The following is a 27,264-nucleotide window of genomic DNA, read 5'->3' as shown; positions in this document are numbered from 1 at the left end:
AGATTTTGTTATTTGTATTCATCTTGGAAGCAAGATTTGCAGGGTTAGATTGAGTTAGTCACAACCATATTTACACAGAAATCTGCTGTTCGTGACTGATTTTATGTTGAGAAATGAATCATAGATATGAGAAGGGGAGATGAGTCCTGAGCTGCACCCATATGCCAAATGGGTGCACAAACTGCAAATTAAAGGCATAAAAAATATGCCCTAGGCTCCTACTTTGGTATCATCTCATTCCCCTTCCACTTTGCTTCACAGAACCTGAAATGTAATGGTGGTGTGCTGGGGGAAGGGAGGCAGAAAATGGCATGAGTCTCTGCTGGGGTTAATTTTATATGTCTAGTGGTATGGTCCACCATCGCTGTGAGATATGACTAAATCTGAACGCCTTAGTGTTTTTCTGGAATAGTAACACTTACATCCTTACTCTGCCTGGGATTACAAAAATGCACTGGCTGTTTTCTTGACTGGAAAAAAGGAAGTTTTCCTTCTAGAAACAAGGATGCAGCCAATGCCATCTCTAGTCTTTCAGGCTGCTGTGTAGTCTGCAGCTGGTAGCAGTGCTCTGAACAGCGCAATACAGATCCTTTCCTGCACCTTTTTTTTTTTTTAAATGGAAAAGGGAGAAGTTAGGAAATGAGAGATGAGAGCTCTCTCTTTTTCACACTTGGCTCTAACAGTGAGGAGTTCTGACTAGCTGCAGTGGATGGTTAATCACATTTAGTCTGAACAGATGTCTTTAGTTTCCTGCTTCGGGACCACTCACCTGTGTAAGTAACCCATCAAAAATGGAACAGAAGCAGGAAGACCCTGTGAGATTTAGTGCATCCTCCCTAGATCATATTAAGGCAGAGGAAGATGCATGCTGTGGCCTGGAGAAGCCATGGATTTTCTGAGCCCCAGATGACGTTTAAGGCTCTGTTTCTGTGCAATCTCTTGGGCCACCTTCTCTTAGTTTTTTTGCTTTCCAGTCAGCGTAAAAGGGGGAAGTGACTGTGATGGAAGTGCTGGTGGTGTGCTCAGCCTCTCCTGTGGGTGGGAGTCCCCGAGGTGATGTGGGGAAGGCGACGCAGCTGATGTTAACCTCCCAAAGAATTCCTCCCCGGGGGCTGTTTTGTGTTTTACACTTAGTGGTACTGGAGAGGGAGGTGTTGGGGCTCTCCGTGAGCACCCTAGGACGGTGTCTTCGGTTGACTCTCCCTGTACACGTGGTCTGGGTAAGATGATAAATGACGAACATATGAAGTATGGACTGTGTTAGTATATAAACCACACTCTCTGAATTAATGTTTGTACGTGCTGTCATCTGTGGGGTTTAGTAAATTATCTATTACATGTTTCTTTTTTTTTCTTTTTTCTTTCTTTTTTTTTTTTTTGAGAGAGAAGTGAGCGATCTACAACTCTGTACCCTGACACCCCTGAAGTTTTACAATTGCGCTGTACTTTGGCAGGAAGTACATGTGAATTCTTAACTGATTAATTATTAAAAGCATATCGGGCACGTTGCAAATCGTGGCCTACTTCTTACACACGTGGTCCAGCCACGTGAGCAACCATGTCTGTTCCCGCAGCAGTGCTGAGCTGTGTGGGACCGCTCCCACGTGCGGAGCTAGGCGCTCACATCCATGTTTTAAATGCGTGCAGACCTTGTAACTTTTCTTCATAACCATTTTGCTAAATCCATTCCAGATGATTTTGTCTTTCCTTTTCATTTTCGCTTAAGCCAAGTCATGCTAATTTTTTGCTACTGTGTGCTTTTAGAAAGAAATAGCTTAGAAGCCAAAGGAGGTGGCAAAATAGGTGGAGATTCTAAGTCTGTGAGACTGTTCTTGTGCATTACAGTCTGGTACTGTCACGTTTGTGTTCCTGGGTTTGTTTTCTGACTTCTAAAGAAAATTATGCAGGATTTTTGTATAACATACCGTGACTGTGGTGGGAACATTTGCAGGGTTTATTGTTCTTCAGTGAGGCATACTTGCAGGGTCTAAATAGATGGAAGGGATGAAGTACTTCTTCAGAAATGAAAGGAATGGATGGAATAGATGGATGGCTTTGGTCTTTGGGCATTTTGACTTGGCCATATGGAAGGCCTACTCAAAGCAATGAAAGATGTGTTGGACTCACTGGGCTTTAACTGGGTGTATCCAGCTGGACCTTGCTAGGCCTCATCCTCTACACCGCAGCATATCTAAGCCTTTATGAGTCTCAGAGATTTTTCTAACAACATTTTTCCCAAAATGCTGTCAATGTATTCAGCAGCATTTAAATTTTTTTCTTCAATAGCCTCTCACAGAAAAATGAAGTCTAATAATTGTTTCCGCATAAATTGCCAAGAAGCATGGCAGTAGCAAGTTGAGTGACACCTGAAATGTTAATTTTTTGGAATACTGGAATATACTGCAAATTGGAAAGGAATCCCAAGACCAGCATTAAAATAATTAAGAGTCTGGGGAGATTGACTTGACATATGGGAAAGATTTAAGGAGAAAACTACACATTTAGCTGCATAATGATGATGAATGTGCAAAAAGTAGGAATTTTGATAACAATAATACTAATTAATAATTACTTGAGGGGTGTCATTAGTAAAGGGGAAAATGTAGGGGAAAGCCCTGCATCACTGCAGATCTGTGGCCAATAGTTTTTGACATTAATTTTTTACATCTGACCCATATACTCTGCTCTTTAATGATATCGTGGGATGACTTTGAAACAAATGCACCTCGTCATAATGTATAGAAAACAGATTTTCACATTTAGCCCGTTCAGTGCTCATGCATCTGATATTATTTCACCTATCTTTGTGCTTTTTTTCCCATGCAACCATTAATGTTTTCTCACTTTTGTTTTCCAACAGGCCGCACCAGTGTGATTTATTTTACATTTGCTTTGCCCATAGTAATCAAAGTTGTGTTCTTCCTAAGCCCTCCTGTTTGGTTCCATTCTTGTAGATAGCTGTGACTTATAAACAACCTACACATCTGCTTGGATTTCAGCTAATGCCACTGGCGATGTCACCACTTAAGAAGGATACCTGTTGGTTTGCTATTTTGCTAGGCATTGATACATGGTGGGGTTTCTGAGTGTGTGTTTGTGTGTGTGTGTATGAAAAAGGATTTTAAAGAAACATCTCTGGAATACTTCTGTCTCCATGCTGGTGCCGGATCAGGAGATGATGGGCTAATGATATCCTCCAGAGAGTGGGAGACTGTCTTCTTTTAGAACTGGCAAATTTCCTCCACTGCTTTTGAACATGAAGCGTTGAAGGTATAGTTATAGTCCTCAGTAGAAATTGAAGTTACCTTTAGAGGCTTCTCTTCTCTCCCCATCTTTGGAAGTCTCTGTATTCCTTTTGCACATCTGATAAAAAAATCTGCTTTATATGTGCCAGTGCGCAGTTTTCACTACCCTATCAACAAGAAGATAAACACATCTGGGGTTTTTTTGGTATAGTGTATAGGTTGGGTCTTGCCTCCTTTTCCTTCGTTAATGCGTTGTTTACAAGGTAAGTCTTCTGAGGATGCTTATGAGGAAACAGAGGCAGCGTCTTCGCAATGCTAATGGAGCCTAACCTTATCCCCTGACCGCAGATGCCCCCACTATGGGAACCATCAGTCTGGCATCTAGATGAACTTGAAATGTCAGTAACAGGGACCTGTGATTTTGTTGAAATAACACAGCTCAAATACTGTTTATGATTCAGATCCCCAGATTATCAGGGGTCAGTTGGCTGCCCAGTTGTTACCCTCTGCTTCTTGCAAGATACAGCTATTTTTGAGGGGGGAATAGACTCCCTGTCACGTGTTTTTTTTATTACCATAGTATTCTGACACACTTCAGATGAATGATTCCTCTTGGCATCTAGAAACTCAAATTCATAAAAGTGCATCTGCCTGTGGACTTCTGTGTGGATTTCACTGGTTTATTTTTGACTTGTAAATCCACCAATTGTTTGGGACATCGACAGTCTGAGAAACCTCCTCTTTTTCCTACACTGTGTAGCAGAAGTGATGTTTAATGGCAGGGATACTTGAGAAAAAGTTTTGTTGAATTGCTTGTGAGGATGCTGAAGGTAAAATCCATCTTTAATCCCTCGGTCACAGGCCAGGTAAAATTCCAGACTTGCAATACATTTCTTCCAGATATTCAGGAAAAGTTCATTGATGGGTTCTGACGTGGGGCTGGAAATGGGTTTGCACCAGTATACATTGCTAGGAGAAAGACGCCAGCTAGCTGTGAAGTGTGGGTATTTTACAATATCATGTATTACTAGTTATTTTTATTCCAACTGTTCATTTCAGTTCCCACAAATGAGTTCTGAGAACTGAAAGGGAACGCCTCTCCTTATTTAAAATGAAGAATAGAATCTAGCTTACATGAGAGGAATGTGGGCTATGTTTTAGCACCTGCACCAACCTTTTCTAAGAGTGGTATAGTTGCCTGGGTTCCCATAGAGGAAAGCTATTGTAAGACTGATGTAATCCAGAGTTAAATGAAGTCATCCAGCTTCTGTGTTTAAAGCTGCATGCTTGTCCTCAGTTAATTGTATAACTGGGTATAAAATTGGCCTGCTTTTTCAGACACACAAGAGCATCCACAAGTCATCCTGAAGATAATAAGAGCTGATAGTGCTTAGTACATTGGTACATGAGGCCACATTTTAATAAGGGACTAAATATGGCCACAAGATGGAACTTTATTCAGCACTGCTGCATACCCTTTAGCCTTCACTGCTGCAAAGAAGTTAAAAAAAAGCCTGTGACCTCAGATTAGTCATATGCTTATAGTATACCAGCTTTGTAACTTGAAAATACAGTAATGTGAGACACGATGACAATAAAAGCTAATTTCTTCCTGTTTATTTCCCTTGACTTATTTTGATGAATTCAGCAACATTTCAAGTTTTCCTCAAGTTCTGCAGCTTGTACAACAGCTGAGCTCGTTGACTGTGCTTAAATAAAGACAGAATAATTGCGCAGGGGACAGAGCAATAAACAAGCATCCTGACAGGGGCTTGTTGTAACATCACTGGAGTGACATACTATGGCTTGAGTAAGGAAATGTTGTAGTCAGCAAAGCACCAGAGAAAACATGCAGTTCTGGATTTATAATGATGTGGGCAAGATGAACCATCTGTCTTTGCCATCTCTGATTTTGTTGACACCACCCCACCCCCCAATTATATTAGAAGTAATGTGCATGCACATGCATTATCACACAGTGTAATCCAAACTCCGCTGAGGCGATGGTCTCCAGCTATACTGCCAGGGTCGCTGTTAGTAATAAACACTCTAGAAGTCAGCTTGTATGCACAGAGCATTTTTAACTCAAAACCTATTTGATTCTAATTTCCATTACTTGGCCCAGTTTCCATTCTGCTTTATAGCATGTCAGCCTACATGAAGCTCTCAATCCTCTTTCAGGATAAATTTTCTCCAATATCCACTTTCTAGCTGTAAGATAATTCACAAAGCTAATAAAGGAATGATCATTCAGACTGAGCTTGTTGCTATGCAACTGCATTACTAAGATAACAACACAAGTAATTTTTATGTATCTGCTATATCTTATACAACGGAACTCATTTATGCTTTATTTGGATTGAATCAGGTTATCGTTGACAACTTAGTTTGGAGGCTGTTTTAACTTGGAATGAGACCTTTTTTTTTCCTTCCTAGAGGATACTTTTTAGGTCTCATTTCCTCCTTGGTTACTGACCCAGTTCATAACAACTGTTCATCTGGCTATGCAATTATAGCAGGATTGATTTCTCAGGTGATCAAAATCCAACACATTTTTAAAGGGTCTTTGGTAGAATATGATTTGAGTTGATAAATAGAAAATGTATTCCCTGGACAAAGATACAAATGTATGATCTTCAGTATTGGATACTTAATTCCTTTACAGAAATCATTATTTTACCAAATATATATATATATATTTGGTATATTTGGGGTGTGTGTATGTGTATGTATATAGATACACACACACCAATGTGTTAGAGAGGATTCCCTATTGGCCTTCGGAATAGAGGATGGTAAAGTTATTATATCAAAAGCAATTCTCTAACTATTTTGCATTTCTACAGTTTCTGTATACTGCTTAAAATCTGTCTGCAGAAGCAGACATCAGAATTGATTATTTTGTTTTACAAGGAATGTATTTTGCATTCTTAGGGTGATGAGGATGTTTTCAATATATAAAAGGAGGTACAGCTGTCGAATTGAGAATATACTCAGTCTGAAGCAGTAACTCAGAAAAGAGTAACATCTTTCATTCATGTAAAAATTCTGAAATTACAATATTTTCAACCATTAACATTGCTTAATATTTATCTCACAGTATTACGGCAGACATCCAGTGTACATCCCCTTTCTCAGTGTTCTGAACCCCTCTGCAGCTTCCAAGCACCCAGCGTCCCTTGACAGCTTCTGCTATGCAGTTATGTGCTGTGTCAGTACAATATGATTGGAAATTAGAAATGTAGGGATATAGGGAAATTAACAGAGTGTATTGCAAAAATAGACAAACTAACAAACCATACATCACTGAATGAATTACTCATTTCCATAGCAAATCACATAGACTCTTCATGTTAGAATTCTACTGAAGTTGACACAGGAGGTGGAATTCAGTTTGCAATTAAGACACCCCAATGTAGATGTCTTCATCTAAGCTCATGTTGTAATCAAGAGACGTCAAGAATTCAGCTGGACCCAACTCAGTTGTCTACTTACAGGTTCCTGCTGCTATTTGAGATGATCTAGGCAGTGTCATCCTGGGATTAGGCCACGTAGGTCTTGCGCTCTTCTGAATGACAGCTGGATGCAAGTAGAGTAAGTTGCCCCTCTCCATGCGTTTGAGCCCCTTACGTGTGGGCAACTGAATCCCATGTTAGGTATCTATTTTACACTTGTTGAGTTCTCTAGGTTGCACTGACTGAAATGGGAACTTAGATTTTTATAGCAAGATCTGGTTGCCCAGTCATAGGTCTAGTGTCTTTTTAGGTGCTGTAGTGTGTCCTACTTGGTCTCCAACTGCTGTTACAGGCTTCCTGCAGAGCCTTGTGTTACACCTGACAACCTTTGCTGATGTCTTGGATACCCAGGAGGTGCCAGGCCAGATGTCACTTTTTAGCTAGGCGTGTTTATGCAGTGGAATCCTGCCCAGTAACACACATGTAGATACCTTAATCTGGAGTTGAATTACCAGCAACCAAGCAGCTGCAGTGGGGTTTTCTTTAGAAGAGTTTAAACACAAGAGACTGAAGAGTACATGTAGCATTGTCTGGTCAAAACTTCTTCATCTGTTCATCCCAGTACTGGATGATAGTTGTGGACTGTGGGAATTAGGATGACGGTAGCGAGAGGAGGGCTGGTATTAATTAACTGCAACATGACATCCTTTCACAGCTGGACCTCCCCTGGCCCATCCTTCTGTGGATGATCGCAGACTGTGAAGGATAGACTGCAAAGATCAGGAAACACAGTAGGTAGCCTTGAGGACAGTTTCTTTGGAGTTGTAAGGATCTTTCTGGCTCAGGAGATGGGAATCTGCTGCTGTCTCATTGAGCGAGCCAGAAGTGAAGGAAGTTGGATAGCCCACATCTATCATGTCTGGGCCAGCTGGTGATTGCCTCCTGCCGGGAGAGCGTAGCCTGTTCTCACAGGGACTCCAGCCAAGGTCAGTGAGAGACTGGAGCTACTGTATGAAGCAAGACAGTTTTTAAAAAAGGAACAGTGGAGTTATTTAAGGTTATGTGGTCATGCTGTATCGAAGTCAGCAGTTTTCTACACATTCACAATAAAATCAAGGTGACTATAACCATGATATAAATTTTCAAGGTTTTGAGGGTAGTAGATACAGCTGGCAGTATATGGTTATAATGTCTGTCAATCTGTTGGCATTCTGCAGTTGAAAAACATTCCCAATCTTAAGATAACACAGTTGAAAGAAAAGGCAGAGGGTAAGAAAGATAACTGTTTGTCAAGACTCGTAAGAGGAGACATAAGATTTTTAAATTTTGTCCAGGGCTTCAGAAGCCTTTTGTTTTAATATTATAGCTGCAAGTTTTTTCTTTGAACGAATATGGAAGTTTCATGTTTGGACAGATATGTATCCCTGAATTGTTTCTGTTCAGACAATCTGTGAGCACGGAAACTTTTGATTTTTTGTAATTTGATTCCCACTGCATGCTACACGGCATGTTCAGTAATGAGTGACTCCTGAAACAACTTATAAGTGTCCTTTGTTTTTCCTGTAATGTTTATAGGAGATTAATCTGCTTTATGCTAAACAGCAGACTGTTTCCTTAACTCATGTTTTATACTATCAGTCATTATAATTTAGTATTTGTCATCTTCTTTGGCAAATCCTTCCTAGGTTTGTCTCTGTGATAAATCTTTATCAATATTACTCCCTTTTGCCAGTCTTTTGAACTGGTGATTCTTGACTCACAAAAACAGGTGTACTTCACTGCATCAAGCTGCTTCTTCAAATTAGAAATTCATTTCTACAGCCAGAGTAATTCAGAAATAGCCTTTTGGGTTACAACCCTTTCTTCCAGCTGCATGCTTGAGTAGTGGCCTTACTCGTGGTACAAACCCCTCGACCACAGCAGGAGTTGCGTAGTTGCTAGTACCTCACGCACATAGAATTATGCTGAAATCTACCCTGAAATGTGTTGGTGCACAAAGTAAACATATTGGGCTTATCCACTTCACTGACTCATCTGGTGTCTGTGTTCCTATGCGTAATCCCAAAGAAGGGCTTATATTTTTAGTTCTGCATGTAACTTCTGATTCACACTGAAATGTGCTGCTGATTCTGCAAGCAGGCTGTGGCTTGTCCTGCACAAACACATAGTGTGGAAGCTAAACTGGCACTTCTGCCCTTCTAATTCTGTTTAAAACTAGTTTCAGTTCCAGAATTTGCTCAGTCTGGGTTTTCCAGTTCACCTAAATGAACAAAGAAGTGATTGGCAGGACCTCTCTGTGGCCGTCAAAAGGAGTGGGCCAACAAGAAGGAACAAATACCACCTACTGAGAAAATATATTGGAACCTATCCTTAGGGTTTTGTTCTGCTGATGCCCCAAGGAAGACTGGCCAAATCATCACCATTAATTTGAAAAGTCACGTTGATACAAAGGGAAGCATTGCTGTCTACGCTGTGCTCCTGTACAATATAGTTCTAATGTTCCTGGGCGAAATTTCACTTTTGCTAGTGAAGATACACATTGTGTGGCAGTGTTTCTGAAAGTACTGTGTCTATAAAAAATACTTGATATTTTTCCTGAGGACATTCTCAATACACAGAACTGTTCTGTCTTGTCTTTTTTTTTTTTTTTTAAGAGAACACTAGTGGGTTTGAGGCATCTTCAAGACTGAACTAGAAAACTGAAAACAGAAATTATTTCAGAAATGGTAATCAATTTACTTTCTGGAAGTCAGTCCTCTTTACAATGTATGTCGTCAGATGTGCAAAAATTGAGGCCCTCCCCATCAAATAACAAAAAACTTGGAGAATCTTGATGTTTCTCTTGAGAACCAAGAGCTCTGTCAACAAGCTTAGCAACAAAATAGGAGGCTGCTCTACCTAAATGGTTTGTAGGAGTTTTTGTAGGAGTATTTTTTCTTTCTGACAAGCTTCCAAATCATCTTAAAAAGACTATATCTGTTTCCTACTGTCATTATATGCTGCAATCTTTTCACATCATCTTAAGTATATTCTTAGGAGAAACGGTGCAAAGAATTGTATCTATTTTATATTTTAAAAGTGAAAGATATTCCAGGGAATTGCTTGCAGTCAGCTAGCTTGATTAGCCTGTAACTCTGATTGCTCTAAATCAAAAGTCACTGTTGTTTTCTGTAGGTGTTCTTTAAAATTGTCACAAGAAGGCAATGAGAATTAAGTATTTTAATGTTTTATCACTTAATTTTTTTACCTCATGTTTTGCTTTGGGAATGAGCATTTTGTGAAAATGTCAGTGTACTTATTTATTTGCATTTCATTCCTTCATTTTATTTACCAGTTTCAGTGTGTTTCCCTTCCAATATATTAACAGAAGAAATGAACATTTGCTTTAAATGGAGAACAGAATTTCATTGTGGATACTTATTTTCTAATGCAAAATAATATTAGAGTGGTAGACTGTTTAATCATGCAATAAAAGATGAATTTATACTATCCCAAATATCTGTCTTGGCAGATATTGGAACTAATTTGTAAATACTTCCTAAGTTAATGTTCAAGTCACATGGAAATAGAGATTTGGACTGGACTGACAAAGATAAGCAGCTCTGAGTCACACAGACCAATCACCAGGGAAAATATATTGTCAGCAACAGTAATTACAGCAGGTAATTGTGTCATTTACCCTGTTACAGACCACTAAATGTGATGAGTTTGGAACATACCAGCTGTCACACAGTGTTAACTCTGATGTTCAGCGTCTGGAAACCTGTAGTAGAATCTTTCAATGACGGTGCATTTAAAAAAAAAAGAAGAGAAAGGTTTCACACCGTTCAAAGTGAGCATAAGTGACCAGTTCTTTTCAAGATAAGATGATTGATTTCTGGAAAGGTGGGGGTCCATCAAGAGCAATGTTTCAATTATTTTTCTGTGGTTTTGGTAAGTTTGGAGTGTGCACATGCTTGGTAAGAAGAATTTATTACCTTATTCCTAGCTCTTCAGAAGGTGGAAATGGATGTAGAATTCACCTTAACTTCTGTCTACATCATTTTCATGTTTGGGAGGTAAATAGAGATTGTGGTTGGTGGTAGCCTGAATGGATATACCAATCTGCTTTGAATACCTTGTGTTTATTCACTTAGTACACCTTCCATGGAGTGAGCTTCATCTTAGTTTGAAGTCCTCCAAACTTGTTCACAGCATCTCAGCTCAAATCCTAATTTTTCCAAAGAGGAGACATGTAAAGGAGGTAGGATTACAAAGGTGAAGTCATCCTGGGATGACAGTAGTACTAGAAAAATGGGATATCTGGTCAAGGTTTGCTTTTTTCTTAACTCTGTTTGATTCTAAATTTGTATTTTGAGTATTTGAGACCTGAACAATACTGAAGACAATGTCATCCGTGGTTCTGCTTATTAGAGCAATTCATGGTGTTCTTAAATAGGACAGCAGATTTGATGGCAGAATTTTTCAAATATGTAAAGTTTGCTAAGATGTGCTTATGCAAATATTTATTTATCAATATAAAATGCACATAAGTATCCATATATGTAAGTACAGAAATAATTATTCGTAAGCTTGATTGGCACTAGCAGTTGAACTGTGGCAACAGAAGCATGGGGTGGGCTAGAAAATCTACCCATGAAACAAGTAAGTTAGGTAATGTCAAGTTTCATACCATTGCAGGGGGGGAAAGGAAGATGAAAGCTAATTTCATTGCATCTCCATTACTATGCTGTGCTGTTTTTTGTTAGAAGCAGTGCAGACGGCTCTGCAGGGTATCTCCTGGCATCAAGGGCTATGTCTGAACTGCAGAAACCAGGAGCACTTCCTGGCTTCCGAGGCTGGGTATGTGTGTTAGCTCTTCCCTGACACCATGCTATGGTGAGAACGGGCTGTACCGTTCTTCCCAAGTGCTTTTGTTTCCAGGGAAGGCAGCTTAGGTGCAATGTTTGTGAAGGATACATTTGCTGTGCTGTTTTGGTGCACCTCCATCAACTATCAGGGAGGATGTGGCCTAGGGAAAGTCGAGAGCATCCCTGGAGACGGTATCAAGGCTGACCTAAGGGCAAAACATCAATATTGTTCTGCTTTACCATCACTGAAGCATATCTTTGTCCCTGTTTTCAAGTAGAGAACCCTTTTCAAAATCAGGTGAGCAACACTGAAGGAAGGACTCCTCTCCCAAGCTCAAGCATTACAGTTGTTTTATCAAAAATAAATAGTACTGTCCTACTTAATATCCAATGAGTCATCTGAGTGCCTGTGTCACAGTACCACCAGGGAAATAAGAGGAACCATCTCATGCATTAAGAAATCTGCCTGCTGCATAAGAGGACAGAAAAACCATTTGTTCCCTAATATTTATGGTTAGGTAAGTTACTCCAGATTCCTGCGGACAAGAGCAGGATCAAAGCAACAGCAGCATTTCATCCACCACTGTGATGCCTCCCATTTTCTTCACCTGGCAAGCACTGTCCTTGATAATGGTGCTGTATGTTGTAGCTGTCATTTCCCCAGGAGCCCCCAGAACAATGAGTTGGCAAACTCTGGTCACGATGCTATCCCAAAAAGAATAGAAGAGGGGCACTGGCTGTCTCCAGGGAGCCTTGAGTACGCCTATAATGTATTAAACCAACTTTGGCCAGTACTTGATTGCTGACACAGCTCTCTCCTGTCCCGTTGTACATCCATCCTTCTCTTATCTCCGTGCTGAAAAACAGCGTTGCTTGGAGGTGTTTTTTATGGAGCCCTCTGGTTATGTAGATGGTCTGTAAGTTGTTACTAGTGAAATATGAGAACAGGCAGCAAGTTAGGAGCCTCAGCAGCAGTCGGAGAGCCTCTTTTCTGCTTCCTTTGTATAACAGAAATATGTGTAGGATGGAGGCCAAGTATCCAATACGTGTATCTGTTGCTGGTGGCAGACTTGTGTAACATGGAGCTTTTTAGTAAGGAAACAGTAAATTAAAAGGGCTGGCATTAGGAGAAGAAGTAAAATAAACATTTTTCAGTTGGCTGAGGAAATTGGAGTAGAATATTTACAGCTCTAGTCTGGCTATTCTACTAGCAATAAAGTAGGGAGCACTACTATAGATGCAGGATTTGCTATCATTGTCACTTTTGACAACATAATAGAAGATTTTGAAAGCATTAGTTTATCATAAGTGCCTGGGAGGTTTCGTGTACAATACAAGTTGGAATTTAAAAAGATTTACCTAGGAACAAATAATGTATCTGGCTAGATTAAAAAAAAAAAAAAAAAATTTATGGAGAAAGTCTAAATGATGAAATATCTTTTAAAAGATAGAAACCTTATTTTAAAATGTCAGTGGTAAAAGAGACAAGATATTAAGACATCAGTTTGAATTAAGGCAAGAAAGAAGTGGGTGACAAGGTCACAAACCTTATGTCTAGACTGAAAGCTCTTAAGGTGGGATTTTCAAAATCATTTTGCATTTGCATTCCAGTCCTGCCATTGAAATCAGTGGGAGTTACAGATTTTCCTTCAGGGGAAACAGTTAGGCCTACGCTAAGTGCTTTAGAAACTCCTTCCCTTAAACTTTTCTGTTCAAGAAGGAATATAGAAAATGGCAGACATGAAGGAAAGTGGAGATAAATTAAAGCTTATCTAACTTCAGCTGTCATACTAAATATTCTTCAATATATTTCCTCTGCCTAACTGGTTGAAAAGTGTAAAAATTCACAGGATGTTACATGAAGTAACACTGATTAATATTACAATAGAACCTCCACGAGAGGAGTGTGAGTATTTTGCAAAAATAGTCCATGAAATCGGAAATCACAGTTATAACACACATTTTGATAAAACTTAGCTGGGTTTAAGAAGGTTTAAATGATTTGCTCAAGAGCTGTGGAGGAAGATGGAGGGAGTAATGGTAGGCCTGCCTTGAAATATGTATTTTACTCATCAGTTTGTCCATTGTGGCTGAGACCAAGAACATCTCTGTCTTCCCTGAGTTCCAGGAGATCTTGGCATGGACTTCTTGGTGTGCAGATAGCACAGGAAGGGTGGACTGGTCGACATTCAACTCCTGTGTTAGGCTTTTCAGGCTGAGTCCTGGGAGAGAGTATACCCTGCCATAAAATCCATTATTAGAGCTACAGAATTTGGGACAGTTCAAAAGGACTTACAGCTAAGAGTTACGTATTCCTTCTATCTAGGAGGAAAACCCAGAACAGGAATAACCAAAAAATAAAGAAAAGAGATTTTGTGCAAAGAAAATAGTCTTAAGGTAAGAGGATAGGAAAAAAATGTATATGCCTCTTGCAGGCTTTGGTGTGTGAAAGTTTTCTTTTGATTGAAGTTTGTTGTGAAATAAAATGTAAAATTGAAAATCTTCTTAGAATTTGTTTTCAAAAAACTAGTGTTTACTAGAATTAGAATGTCCCATATTTTTGGAAGTTATATTTGCCTATAAATACCGCAGTATTTCTCTAGGGTTTTTTTGGTCCAAGGACCTTTCTTGTGTTCTCCACATTGGTAAAGAACAGGGCACATGTTAAAAGTTTTGATTCTCCTAGAAAGAAAAGAACTTCATGATTGGAAGTGGGAGGTATTTTAGGGATGGATTTCATCATCACATTCAGTGTTGGGATTTCCCTTTTTGTGAAACAAATTATACCAGTTCCAAAAGTCCAGCTCAGTCCGTCCCTGTCTTGAGTCTCATCAGAGCCACAGCCACCTTGGCGCTTTCTCCAAAGTCGTCTTAGCCTCACAGGCAGATGCAAGGAGAATGGGTGTGTACTCTTAATAATGCCATCTCTTGATCAAGTGTTTTTCAGCTGCTTTTAATCCTTCATCAATAATTGCCATTAATATAGATTCCCTGTAATATCTTCCTAGTAGAATAAGTATGATACAATCCTGGAGCTTTCTGATAATGGATATGAAAAGGAATACGGGATTTTGGCCATACCCCAAGTGCATTTTCTTCCTAAGGTTTCATTATGGTTTTCTTTTTTTCCCTGTTTTATCATATTAAAACCAAATGTAGAATAAGTAAATAACTAATAGATGAAAGAGAGAAGTAGACATCTGAATGAGATGATGGCAGCTGTTCTCCCTGAAGAACAACAATGGACTAAGTAATTACAGACAGAGACAGCATTTCAGAAAGCACGATGGTCTCTGAACAGACCTTGAAAATAGAACACGCACATGCCAGAGCTGTTTTTATTATCAACATAATTGAGAGAAAAAAGTAGGAAAATTCTGGACATAGATCTACAGAAATTGTTGTTTATGGCTGCACTGAAGAAAGAATTAGAAAATGAGGACCAAGAGCAGCATGGATATATGGGAGTGGATGAAGGTGAAAATCAATCAAGTAACAGGATTAGCAGTGAATAGACTATTGTAGGGGAGACCTGGCTTTTCATATCCCCAGCTTTGAACTGAGGACAGCTGTTGGTGGTCATTAATTAATGATTAATGACTTCAGCATTAACTAAGGGTAACTTGTATGATGCTAATCCTATGTGTAATTAAAGCATGGGTTCCATTTTGCATTTGAATTAGGGAATATCTATAGAAAAATGAATTGGGGCATACTTGGATTGGGGAATATCAATACAAAAATTTAACATAAATATATGGAAAACATAGAATAATCATCAATAAATTTACAGCATTTGCTCTTTGAAAATAGTGGGCATATATACTGAGACTTTAAGTAATCCTGCCAATTAGAGTTTAAACTAGTTAATATGAAGTCTTAAAGAAATTAACCATCTGTCATTTCCCGAATGATCTTAATGGAATAAGTCTTCCAAACTACGCATATAATTACTACTAATTTTTGTCTTGTACATGAACTATATGAGGGAAAAAAAGCTTGTAATTAAGATAAACTGTAAGTGGGCATTTAAGTGTGTCGGCTATTGATAATTCAAGTAACTCTTATCTGTTGTCACTGCTGTGACTGTTGTCACTGTCATGTCAGATTGCCAGCTGGTCACCAAGGCTCTATAGATCTATACCAAATCAATGGGAAGGAGACAGGAGGCCGAAAGTAATTTGAGTTCAAGAATTCAGAGGCATCGAATGGAGAAAATACCTAATATATTCTCTTTATTTAGATTATTTTAATTTAATCCTGGTCCACAAGTTTCTTACTCAGAACTGAGTATCTGTTGCATGGTGTTACAAGATTACAATTGGAGGGGTGTATTTTATTTATATATTTGGGAACTTTTATGCATTTCTATGCCTTAAGTGTGATCTCAGCTCTTATTTTCCAATGTTGGTAATGGATGGTTCAGGAAAACTGCCAGCATAATATTCTTTACCCATAAGTAAGTGATGCAACTCAGTCATCATCCCTTTTTGCTGCTGGATTGGATTCTGTTTGTTGTTTTTTTCTTCGACATTTGCAGAATTTGGATATGAAGGCAAATATTGGGAAGGCTTGCAGTATGCAAGTAGGAAATGCTCTACAGATTTTTTGTTTATTTTTAATCATGAAATACACAGTAGGAAGGATAGGGACTGATATTGCATAGTGCTAGGAAAATAAAAGGAGGAGGAGGTAGGTGACACACCTTGTAGACAGTATGTTAAATTTTACTAAGCTCTGCAAGAATCTCTGCTCAGATAATAAACTGGGTAAGACAGATCCCGCAGCTGTTGTTGCATTGTCATACATCACACGATGTGGTGGCTCCTGATCACTTTATGCCAGCGGTCTCTAGGATGTACTAGGTAAGTACTAGGATGCAGTACTTCACCCTAGATATCCTGAAGTAACAACATTTTTGTCAAGCAAACCATATGGAATATTCTAGAGTACTATTTCAAAATGAACCAAAGTAAAATAAAGTACATGACCTGTACTGTATGTGTTTATATGTATGTACATACGTGTATATGTATCTGTGTGTGTGTATATAAGCTATTTTCTGCATACCCAAGTGCGCATAAGTGAATTAATTGCATCATCACATAATTTATTGCATCTCTAAGTCATCTGTGTCATAAGGACTATTTAATGGAAGATTCAAATGCTCTTACTGTTGCTATTGTTATTACTGTGAAGCAATAGCAAAGTTTAGAGTTGAATTTTTTTTTCTATCTAGAAAGACCTCGTTCCAGAGATACTTTAGTTAATATAAATACTGTATTTAAAACTTTAGTTGATTTTCTCACTCAGAACAGAGATTTTATGAATTTTAACACTGCTGAGCATAGAGTCCTGAACAGTGCAAAATGGAATTTAGATATATTGGATAATAAAGCTTTAGAAGTAATCATTGAAACCAGTGCATTTGGTCTTTATAGAATATGTTTATGCAAATTCAGGTCTGTTAATCATTAAAATCTCTTTGCAAAAGTAATTTTTATTTCCTTGCCTCTGTACTACTGTTGTACCTGGCCTGTCCCCATCATCATTATGGTGTGCAGTGAAATAAGTACAGGACTTTCATTGACTGTGTCACACGATTTCTAAAGATGCTTGAAATAAATGGCCTCGGTGTTGCTTCTTGCAGCATCAGAAATATATTTGGGCAGTACTGAAATTTCTAAATAATGCAAATAATGTTTCTATACTGGTTTTTGAACTTAAAAACCATATTAATGGTTCTCTTTAAACGATTCTTTTATAAATTGCTTTTTTGGTTCTTTGTAATGCACAGTCCTGTCTGCTTCTACAGTTCCTGGTTTGATATTTAAGATTGCTGAACTCAGTCTTTGCAATGTCCTCCTTACTTAAGGTGACTTTCCAAGTGTTTGATTAAAAAAAGAAACCAAAGCAATAAGCATGAACTAATGAAGAATAATCAACAGAGCACCACCCTTTTATTACAAATAAGTATTTCTATCTTTAATAAAGCTGGACAGTCTGCCTTGTTATTAATAGAGAATTCTGGAAGAAGCTGTTTGTGATGGTCTCTTTAAATTGGTGTGGATAGTGTGCCATGTGCTGGAAGAGTGAATGTAGTAAGATGCTTTTGGTACAGGACTTTTTTGGGTGTAGTTTAACCATCTGTAATCAGTCCATAAAAGAGCCAGTCCTGAAGTGTAGGCTGACTGCTCTTTTAGGTGCCACTGTAAGAAGGAATATGAAGAAGTACTATGTTTAAATGGTTTTAAGCGTGTTATTGAAGCTAAGCTCAGATGATACAGAGCAACAAATCTAGATGGATTGTAAAACATCCTGATTCGTTTTTTGCTGATTTTTTCCATTCCTATCATTTTAAAATCTTTGCTCCTTTAATTGAATCACAAAATTTCCTCTTACATTGAGACATTTTCCTCCTAAAAAATGACACTTCAATCCAGGAATCATTTATCAGACCCATGAATTTTTCGTGAGTCACTAATATTTGATTTAAATAAAAAATAGACCTGAAGTTTGAACAGATAACCACAGAAGTAGAAGTGCTGGCTGTTTTGATACAGTTTTGGTTATGTGCTGGACCCTCCTCCTGAAATGTTAGCAAGCATCCTCCGTGAACTTTCTTACAGGAGGGTATGAAACACTGAAGTTTCTTACAGCAAGAGTAGGAAACCAGGCATGTTATCTTTGAATCCAAGCTCCCTTACTTAGCTGACAGAAAGTTAATTTTATTGATACTGCACGCTTTAAGAAAAATCCATCTTAAAAGACCCAATAGTTTTTCTTAGCCCAGAGAGTAAATGTTAGGAAGGCACACTCAAGTGTGACAGTCATCTTTTTATATGAAGGACATACATCTGTACAAATGGTCTTCAAGGCCCCAGTATGGCAAGATGGTGTTACAAATATGGTTAATACCTTGTTGTACTGGAATACCAATAGCAAGTTTGCTTGGCAGAGAGGCCACAGCGCTTGCCCTGCCTGTGGGTGCCTCGATGGGCTTTCAGAGCTGCTCCAGCCGTGCGCGTAGAGCCGTTCCTCTTAGTGTGACAGTCTGTGATCGCCTGCTTTCCTCCAATATACTCTTATCCATAGCAAAGAGCTGCCGTATGTGCCAGGGATGCTTTTGCATTCCTAAGGCATGGGGTGGATGGCTACACTTCCTCATTGAGGATGATACTTAATTTGTCAAATTCAGTGATTTGAGCTGAGTTTACCAGTGTGATGTATTGTTGTATAGACCCTACTTCCTGAGGTACCAAGATAATGGCTTTGCAAGATATTTTGGCCTGCTGAGTGCATAATGTTTTGCGCATTTCCATAGTTATTTTCCTGTTGTGTTTTACACAGAACCTTTAAAAATGAGAAAATAATATATATTTAATATTTAAATAGCATACTGTATTTAAATAATATCATAATATTAACACAAACTAAGAAAGCCAGGATATTATTACAGTACAGATAGCACTTTTTACCTAATTTGCATGGTCTTTATTTTTCTTTTATTTTACGGACTGATTTAGCACAAATACTGTTTCAGCCAGCATGAGAGATTTTACTATGTTAGGAGGTGGGAGTCAAATATTGTAACTGGATTTTAGAGGGGCCGGATCATTTGATGAACAATAACAATTTTAGTTATTCATGCTGAGAGCAAAGTAATTAAATCTCATGCTTCAGGGCAGAGGCCTGCAGCCCATGCTCTGCTGCATCCAGCGAGGGACTCAGCTCAGTAAGTGCTGGTGCCTCGGTGCTGAGGTTGAGGAGAGTGTTGTTGGTGATACAAGAGACACGTAAGTCCTTGCTTAGAAGAGGGTTATTAGGTTAGTGTTATTGAAACCCAAACAAATAAACAACAACAACAACAACAACCCCACCAAAAAAAAAATCTAAACCTGTGTAGTGTTTAAAATTAATTAGTTACATTGTGGTGAATTTTTTTTCTCCTTTTAAACAACAGGTACTTGCCATTACTAGAGGACAATTTACATCTACTGATGGATTAGAGATGTGCCATTCTGCCAGTTTTACACTCCTACAGTTTATGGCCAGTATTGAAATAGCAAGTTGAAAAAATTCATAGTGATTTGCAAATGTTAAGACATTAATTTTCCTGACAACTCTGTGGGGTATGCGCAGACTTCAGCTCTTTATTTATAAAGGGGAAGATTCAGAGCAGTGTGACATACCCAGAACTGGGGAAGAAAGAGCATCCGATTCCAGATTTAAGACTTGTGTCAGATAGCGAGGACTGGCATAAGCTGCACTAATAAAATTAGCTAAAACCTGGGCAGAATGATGGTTATGAAAACCTCACATGCAGGTTAGTCCATGTGTGCTGATTGAAATTAGGTGCTTTTATGTTCCCCAAACAGTCGGTTTTCCTGAAATTAAAATTTCAGGGGTCTGAAATTATTTATGGATAGGTGAATACTGCTGATTTAAAGAAAATGCAAGGAATATTTCCAGAAGATGGAAACATGTTATTTTGATGCCTACAGAACTAAGATATTGTATTTTGAAAATAGTAGAGCATTTCATGTAGCATTTTGAAATGACACTTTAGAGCATCTTATTTTGAAATTGCATTTTCCATGTCTTAAAAATCACAACCTAAACATTAAAATGTTCAGTAGCTTGAACACTTATACAGTGCTTTTCTGTTTCAGATTAAACAATGCATTGCAGGTTAACACAAAGTCATATTGTCCAGACTTTTCATTTATTCCCAAAAGGTGCATTTCCCAGTATGTCTAAGTTTAGTCACCAGACTGAGGAGTCTCATCCATCGCACTTCGGTGCTAGGACGCACCATGCTGAAAGTCCCTTGAACAGCAGGCAGACCTTTGTTTTCGGGTTACTTACTTCATCTAAATAAAGTGCTGCATACATACTGAAGGGAAGGAAAACACGTCTACGTTTTGAAGTCCTGCCTTCTGCTAACCGTATCTTTTGCAGTTTGGAACGTGTGTCTCGCACCATGAGTCAGCTTTCTGAAGGAAACCCTATGAATCCTGCATAAGATGAACCTGCATGAATAAATTATACGGTAGAACTAGCATATGGATTTTCAGTATGTTAGCCGGCTCTTTGGCAAATGTTTACGAGAACACTGTAGCCCACATGGAAAGTGTAATGATGGTGGCTCCCTGTTAATGAAACCGGAGTTACGCTGCAGCACAGTTATCACATATTAGTGTGTGCTAAAAATATATACCCTGGCTATCCCACAGTTACATGTTCACATAGGTCTATTGTCAGTAACTACTACTGTGTCTATCTCTTTTTAACGTGGAAACCAATACAAAGATTTTATTTTGTTGTGTTTTAAAAATTCAGGACCATCCCGCTCTTGTTTTCCTTTTCAGAGCATGACGAATGTATAACAAACCAGCACAACTGTGATGAAAACGCGCTCTGTTTCAACACCGTGGGTGGGCACAACTGTGTCTGCAAGCCGGGTTACACGGGAAATGGCACCATCTGCAAAGGTAAGCCACTGAAAGCCCGGCAATACGGCAGTCTTTGAACTGGATGAGGTGCTTTGTCATAGTTGCAAATCTGTTCACGAACCTTGAAGACGACAGACAAAATGCTAGGCTAGGCATTTAGGTCCTGCACCTATAAAAAGATCCTCACAGGCAGATATACACTGACTTTGCACTTGGCAGAGTTCACAGTAATTTGAGGGTGATGCATACATAAGTTAGTATGCTCTAAAATTTGAAATAATTATGTTTCAGTTCTGTCTCGAGTTAACAGTTTCCATATATGCTATACCATTCAAGAAAGCCCACAGTTACCAACAAAGTTACAGCTGTGAAAACATTATCAGATCTACATTGTCTACAGTCAATCACTTTCTATTTTGCTTGCATGAACTGAAAGTTGTTTGATATGCTGTGTCCTTTTACTGTAAATGAGAAAAGCAATAGACACGCATGCACAAAACCTTTGCTGCACATGAGGTAGTGCTTTGTTTTCTAACATTCTTATTCACTGGTAAACATTAGAAGTTATATTACTAGTCTTAGAAAGATGCTTTCCCAGAGTTACAATACTACTTTTATTTCCGTTGCATTTCACATCAGAGGAGATGATACTTGGTACATGGGCCCAAATCCTTGGAAGTCCTCAGGCTCCGAGCATAGGATTTAGAGGATGCTTGAAAATAAAAGTAGTGTAGCTGTAGAGGAGCTGGCTCAGATGCGAGAACTGGCCTAGCTGCAGCAATAGCATACCCAGCATTCCTTGAAATTGTGCCTCAGTCCTCTAGATCTGTTGGGTGTCAGAACCTAAGGGGCTGGAGTTAGCATTGGTAATATCCCATAGATACATTCTGCTGCTGTGTATTACCAAGGCTAAGCAACCCAGAATTTCTTTAATTGCTAAGCCTGATTAAGATCTTAGCACTAGTTATTCCTTCTCCTGAGTCACAGTATGATTTTTCTAAATATTCCTAACAAAAACTAGCTCTTCGTAAAACACGGCAGCCTGGTCCACTTCCAGTCAAACACATGGCTAGAGGGAGAGATGTCAGCAAATGCGCCCTTTTATGCTGGGCTCCCTCCTCTGGGGAATGGGAAGAAAGTCTTAGCCTGAGGAGGTTCAAACCCAGAGCCGCTCCTCTCAGGAGAGAGCTCTGTCTGCGCAGCTCACTCCTATGCCATGCTTGGGAGTATTCCCCAATCCTTCTGCTGGAGGTGTGTCAGCTTCTGAAAAGGTAATTGAGATTTCTTTGGGTCAAAGAAAAGGTGCGTAACCCTAGAGCACCGCGTTCGGCTCTTCTGTTCCCTGAATAACAGCTCTGACTGCAGGTCTGATGTTTCAGAGGGCACCTGGCCCCACTGTGAAAGAAAAGCATGTTCCTCCCTCCTTCCCCTTTCAATTACTGAAAAGACAGTATGCAGGAGAAGGCTCTGAGCCTATGTCTCCCAATCTGAGAAATGTACTTCTCTGCAGCCCTGGCTTGGATGCCAGCATCCTTCAAAGAGACCTGGATGCACCTCTTGTCCCCATGGCTTTGGCAGCTTTTCATGCACGGTGCTTCCAGCCGTGCTCCCATGCACCGTGTCATCCTGCACCAGCAAGCTTCGATGTCCCACTCAGTGGCAAGGGTCTCACACCACAAGGCTGGTGCTGGAAAGCTCAAATTGGTAACACTCATGTTCTCCCTCAGCTGAGCCTTAAGACCTGATCAGTGGCGCTTACACAGAGCAGCTGCAAACCAAAGCCTGGCATCTCCGGTGGCTGGTTACAAGCGCAAGGCTAGACCAGTGCCCCAGAGCAACTCTTTATGTTGGTGATAACCTCCATCTGCCTAGTTTCACCTACAGTTTCTTGTGACCAGAGCATTTCTGATTCCATACTACGGATACAACCAGAGCAATGAACAGCTGCCATATTTTCTCTCAGAGCTGGTTGCATTTCTGTGTCTGCAGAGGGGACTCTTTAATGCATACGCATATTCACAGCTCTATCTGGGGAATGCTGCACCTAAATGCGTGTGCATGGCTTCTCAGATTGCAGCGTGCCAAAGAACAAATCCAGGGATTGACTTCAAACTGTAAACAGTAAAAGTTTTTAAGTTCTTCAGAATCCCTTGAGAAAAAAAATTACTATTTTTATTGTTTCATTCTAATCACTTAATCAAAGAATGAGCCAGACAATTTAGTGTTCAGTTGTGCCTATTATGCTCAGGCCTTTATTTGGGCAGCAGAGAAGATCAGCACAACCCTAGGAAGAGTCTGTTCCTGGGGAAGATACTGCTTTTCACTGCTTCCCAGTGCATGCGAAGGAACACATATGTGAGCTGTTGTCTTCAGATGATTTACTCTAATCTCCTTCTGTAGCTTGTCAGCCCATCTGGCCAGTGAGGCAGGGGGGCAATAAACCATCTCTTCGTGACCTCTGTCTTTAGGAGAAGGCAGCCTCTACACTCCATGCCGCAAGCACCGCATTTTGTGCCAGCCTGCCAGTGGCCTGTGGCCACCTGTGTGGTTGCTCAGTGTAGTTACGTTAATTCTTAACCTTATATTGTGATTTTGCATTTTGCAGCCTTTTGCAAAGACGGGTGTAGGAACGGAGGAGCCTGTATTGCTTCCAATGTGTGTGCCTGCCCACAAGGCTTCACTGGGCCCAGCTGTGAAACTGGTAAGATTATAATTGAATTTACGATGAAGGTAATCCAGGGAGGATGTTTGAGGTAATCCAACAATAAAGGATTAGTTAAGTGTGTGCCCTGAAAGAAGAAGCTGCTACTAAAAAGTTACTCACTTTTCTTATATGCCTCCCAAGCGAATATATTACAGCAGTTCTAATTAGAAGCACACGGACTGCAAAAATGAGAACATGAATTAAGACATCTTGGGTTTTGATTTTTCATAATTAATAAGATTATTATAGACTTGCTTTTCACCTCAAATGGCCTTTGGTATCTCCTATAAATGGCAGATAATCTGACATCTAGAAATAAATTCCAATAATTGATTACTTCTGTGCTGTAAATGTGTGACTGGTTCAGTAGCCCACTTTGCCTTGCAACCTTATTTGAAGACTTCTGATTAACTCAGTGTTTTGACTCAGTGTTAAAGGCAGGTTCTGGTGTTCCTACTGCTTTTAGCTCCTTTCGCAGGCATTCCTTTCTCTTCCTGCTACCCCTGAGGATGGGGGGGTGGGGTGGAGGGTGTACCACAGTACCGCAGTACCACAAAGCCCTGTTTCAGAACTTTATTTTTTAAGTCTTGGATCTAGTCAAATTATATTGCCCAGCAGAGTATGTAGAATGTTAATACTTAGCATCTCAAGTGCGTGTAAATAATTTCTCAAAGTTCAGATGGATAGTTTCAGCACCTTTATTTATTGATGCAAAATTTTTAAATGCATTCTAACTGTACATGCCTCCAGGAGGTAAAGGGAGAAAGCTCGCTTAGATTAATTGGCTTCAATATGCCTAATAAAAGGGCAGTCTGCCACCTATGATTGACTATTGTTGCTGTTCTATATTGCCCTCAATAAATCTTCCAAACAGAGGAAAGGAGGTCATTTGAGCAAGTATTGCTTTCATCTGACTTGTAAACATGTCCAGTTTAATGAAAAACACTGAAAAGACTGATCTGAATTCTGTATTATCTGGTCCATTTGAGAGGTGAGAAATGTGATTGTTTTCATTCTTCTGTATTCAAGCCAATATTAGCACAGTGCACAAGAGGGATGCTGTGTGAAAAGCAGTATCCTGATTGTTCATCTATTTCTAGAAAAATGTCAAAAGAGCAAGTTTTCAAGTATTCCTCACTGTTTCACAGACTGCAGATAATGTGGTACAGGATCTCAAGGTCTCTTCAGTGTAACAATGTTGTGTTTTTGCTTGGAACAGTTTGTGTGCTAAGATAATGCTCAAGTATTAAAAGAGTTAACTTTGTTTTAGTAATATTTGTCTTATATGTTCCTTGCAGCATTCTGCTCTTATCAACTAAATATAACGTGTATAGTTTCAAGACCCACATTCATCTTTTCCAGCTTTATGCTCCTATCTGAAGTGTATAGACTAGAAGCGTATTTGCTTTAGTCTCCTTGTATAGTCAATATTAATAGCCACTATCAAAGCGAGATCTCAGTGGCTTTTCTGAATTGCCCCTGGAAGTCCTGTCTCTGCTCTCCTTCTTTAGAGGAGAACCCAGGGACACTTTGTTTCCAATTCAGAAAGTTCACACACCTTAAGCTAACTTAATTTAAGTTATTAATAACTTAATTTAAGTTAGCTGAAGTGCATTCAGCCCCAAATGTCCTTCGAAAGCAGCCCGACTGCTGGCCTGACTGCCCGTCCTTCCTACCCTTCAGGAAACATACGGAAGGGCAGGCAGAGATTTGGACCAGATCCAAATGCCTTTCTGAATATCTGATCTCAATATTTAACATAAAGTTAGTATGGTAGTTTTCACCTGATATCTCAAAGCTAGTGATACTAGTTGTTATGATTTGGAGCCAGTTTGCCAGCCCCTAACCAGTTTCATAGGTCAGCTTTGCAAGGAGAAGCCCCTCTGTGCTGGTGGACCTCCACTGGACATCATATTTTTTCTTACGGTTGAAATAAGTAATGCTAGAGATCAGCCACAGGGGTACAGGTCTGGTCACCTCAGTTGGATATTAATGTGCAAGAGTAGGATGTGTAGTCTACTTGCACACGGCTTTGAAACCTACAGTCTGAAATACCACCAGAGTGGCAAATGGAAGAGCTATCCTGCGATAAAGAGCAAAAGCTGCTTCATTCTGAGACTGCATTGTCAGGAAAATGGTGCTGTATACAACCATAAAAGATAACCTGAGCTTCAGTCAGTACATATTCACTCCTAGTGAATGCAACAGTTTCCTGAAGGTATTTCTTGTTAGGCTTGAAATGATTCAAGACATTCATACTACAAATAATTTATGTTGGAAGCTTCCCTTTTTGAACAGTCACTTTATCTACAAAGGTGATGTAATCTTTTCTAGGCAGACATCTTTAGTTGCAATCACATACAAGGAAGGAGGGGGATTGATGTAAAGATGCCAAATCTATTTTTAAATCGCATGTTACTTATGTCTGTTTATGCTACGTATATTTAAAAACTGCTTATTGAAGAATCTTGGCGTTTTTAACTTAAAATAAAACATACAGTTATATAGAAATTGTCAGCAGCTGCTGAACTTATGAATTAATTAACAGGAGATTGAATCCACACCCCAGAAATAACCTAGAAAAATACAATCAGCAGTTCTTACTGTTTCCTTCTGTAAAAGGTGGTTAAATAGCTCTGTTTAAATAATTTTTTAGAATCATAGAAAGGATGATGTTGGAAGGGACCCCTGGAGATCATCTCGTCTAATCCCCCTGCTCAGAGCAGTGTCAGATAGAGCTGGTTTCTCAGGACTGCACCCAGTTGGATTTGGAGTGTTTTCAGGGTTGGAGACTCCACAAGCTATCTGGGCAACCAATTCCTGTGTTCAGTCACCCTCACAGTACAAAAAATGTCTTTTCGTTACGTTCAAATGCAATTTCCACCCCCCTAGTCCCTTTCCTGGGCATGAGTGAGAGGTGTCTGGCTTCCCCCAACACCGTGAGGTATTTATACACATTGATAAGATCCCCCTCAGCCTTTTCATTTCAGGCTGAACATCTCAGCTCTATCAGCCTCTCTTCGTATGACAGATGCTCTGGTCCCTTAATCGTCTTCACAGCACTGCGCTGGATTTGCTCCATGTCTCTCTTGTACTGGGGAGCCCAGCATTGGACCCAGCACCCCAGATGTGATCTCAACAGCATGAAATAAAGGGGAAGGATCACCTCCCTTGACCTGCTGGCAATGCTCTTCCTAACTCAGCCCAGGAGGCTGTTGGCCTCCTTTGCTGCAAGGGCACACTGCTGGCTCATGTTCAACCTGGTGTCCACCAGGACCTCCAGATCCTTTTCTGCAAAGCTGCTTTCCCACTAGTCCCCAGCCTGTACTGGTGCCTGGGGTTGTTCCTTAATAGCTGTAGGACTTGGCATTTCCTACCTGATGTAGCAACCCCTCCTCCAAATTTTGTATCATCTGCAAACATGCTGAGGGTGCACTCTGCCTTATTGTCCAGAATGTTAAACAGTACTGGCCCAGTACCCAGTATTTACCCAGGTGTACACCGCTAAGTGACTAGCCTCCAACTGGACATTGTAGAGCTGATCACAGCCCTTTA

General features: G+C 39.7%; 1 protein-coding gene across 1 annotated transcript in view; it reads left to right on the top strand.

Annotated features, from left to right (window-relative positions):
* Window positions 1-27,264, top strand: part of LOC104078750 (protein NEL) — a 66,704-nt gene that overhangs the window by 4,970 nt on the left and 34,470 nt on the right. Inside the window, exons 2-3 of the mRNA XM_009580515.1 lie at window positions 20,922-21,044; window positions 23,611-23,706. Coding sequence (XP_009578810.1) covers window positions 20,922-21,044; window positions 23,611-23,706 — 219 coding nt within the window. The remainder of the gene's footprint in view (window positions 1-20,921; window positions 21,045-23,610; window positions 23,707-27,264) is intronic.

The sequence above is a fragment of the Fulmarus glacialis genome, unplaced genomic scaffold (assembly GCF_000690835.1).
Source record: "Fulmarus glacialis isolate BGI_N327 unplaced genomic scaffold, ASM69083v1 scaffold3026, whole genome shotgun sequence".
Lineage (NCBI taxonomy): Eukaryota > Metazoa > Chordata > Aves > Procellariiformes > Procellariidae > Fulmarus > Fulmarus glacialis.
The sequence above is the reverse complement of the archived record's forward strand: the minus strand, read 5'-3'. Positions and strand labels throughout refer to the sequence as shown.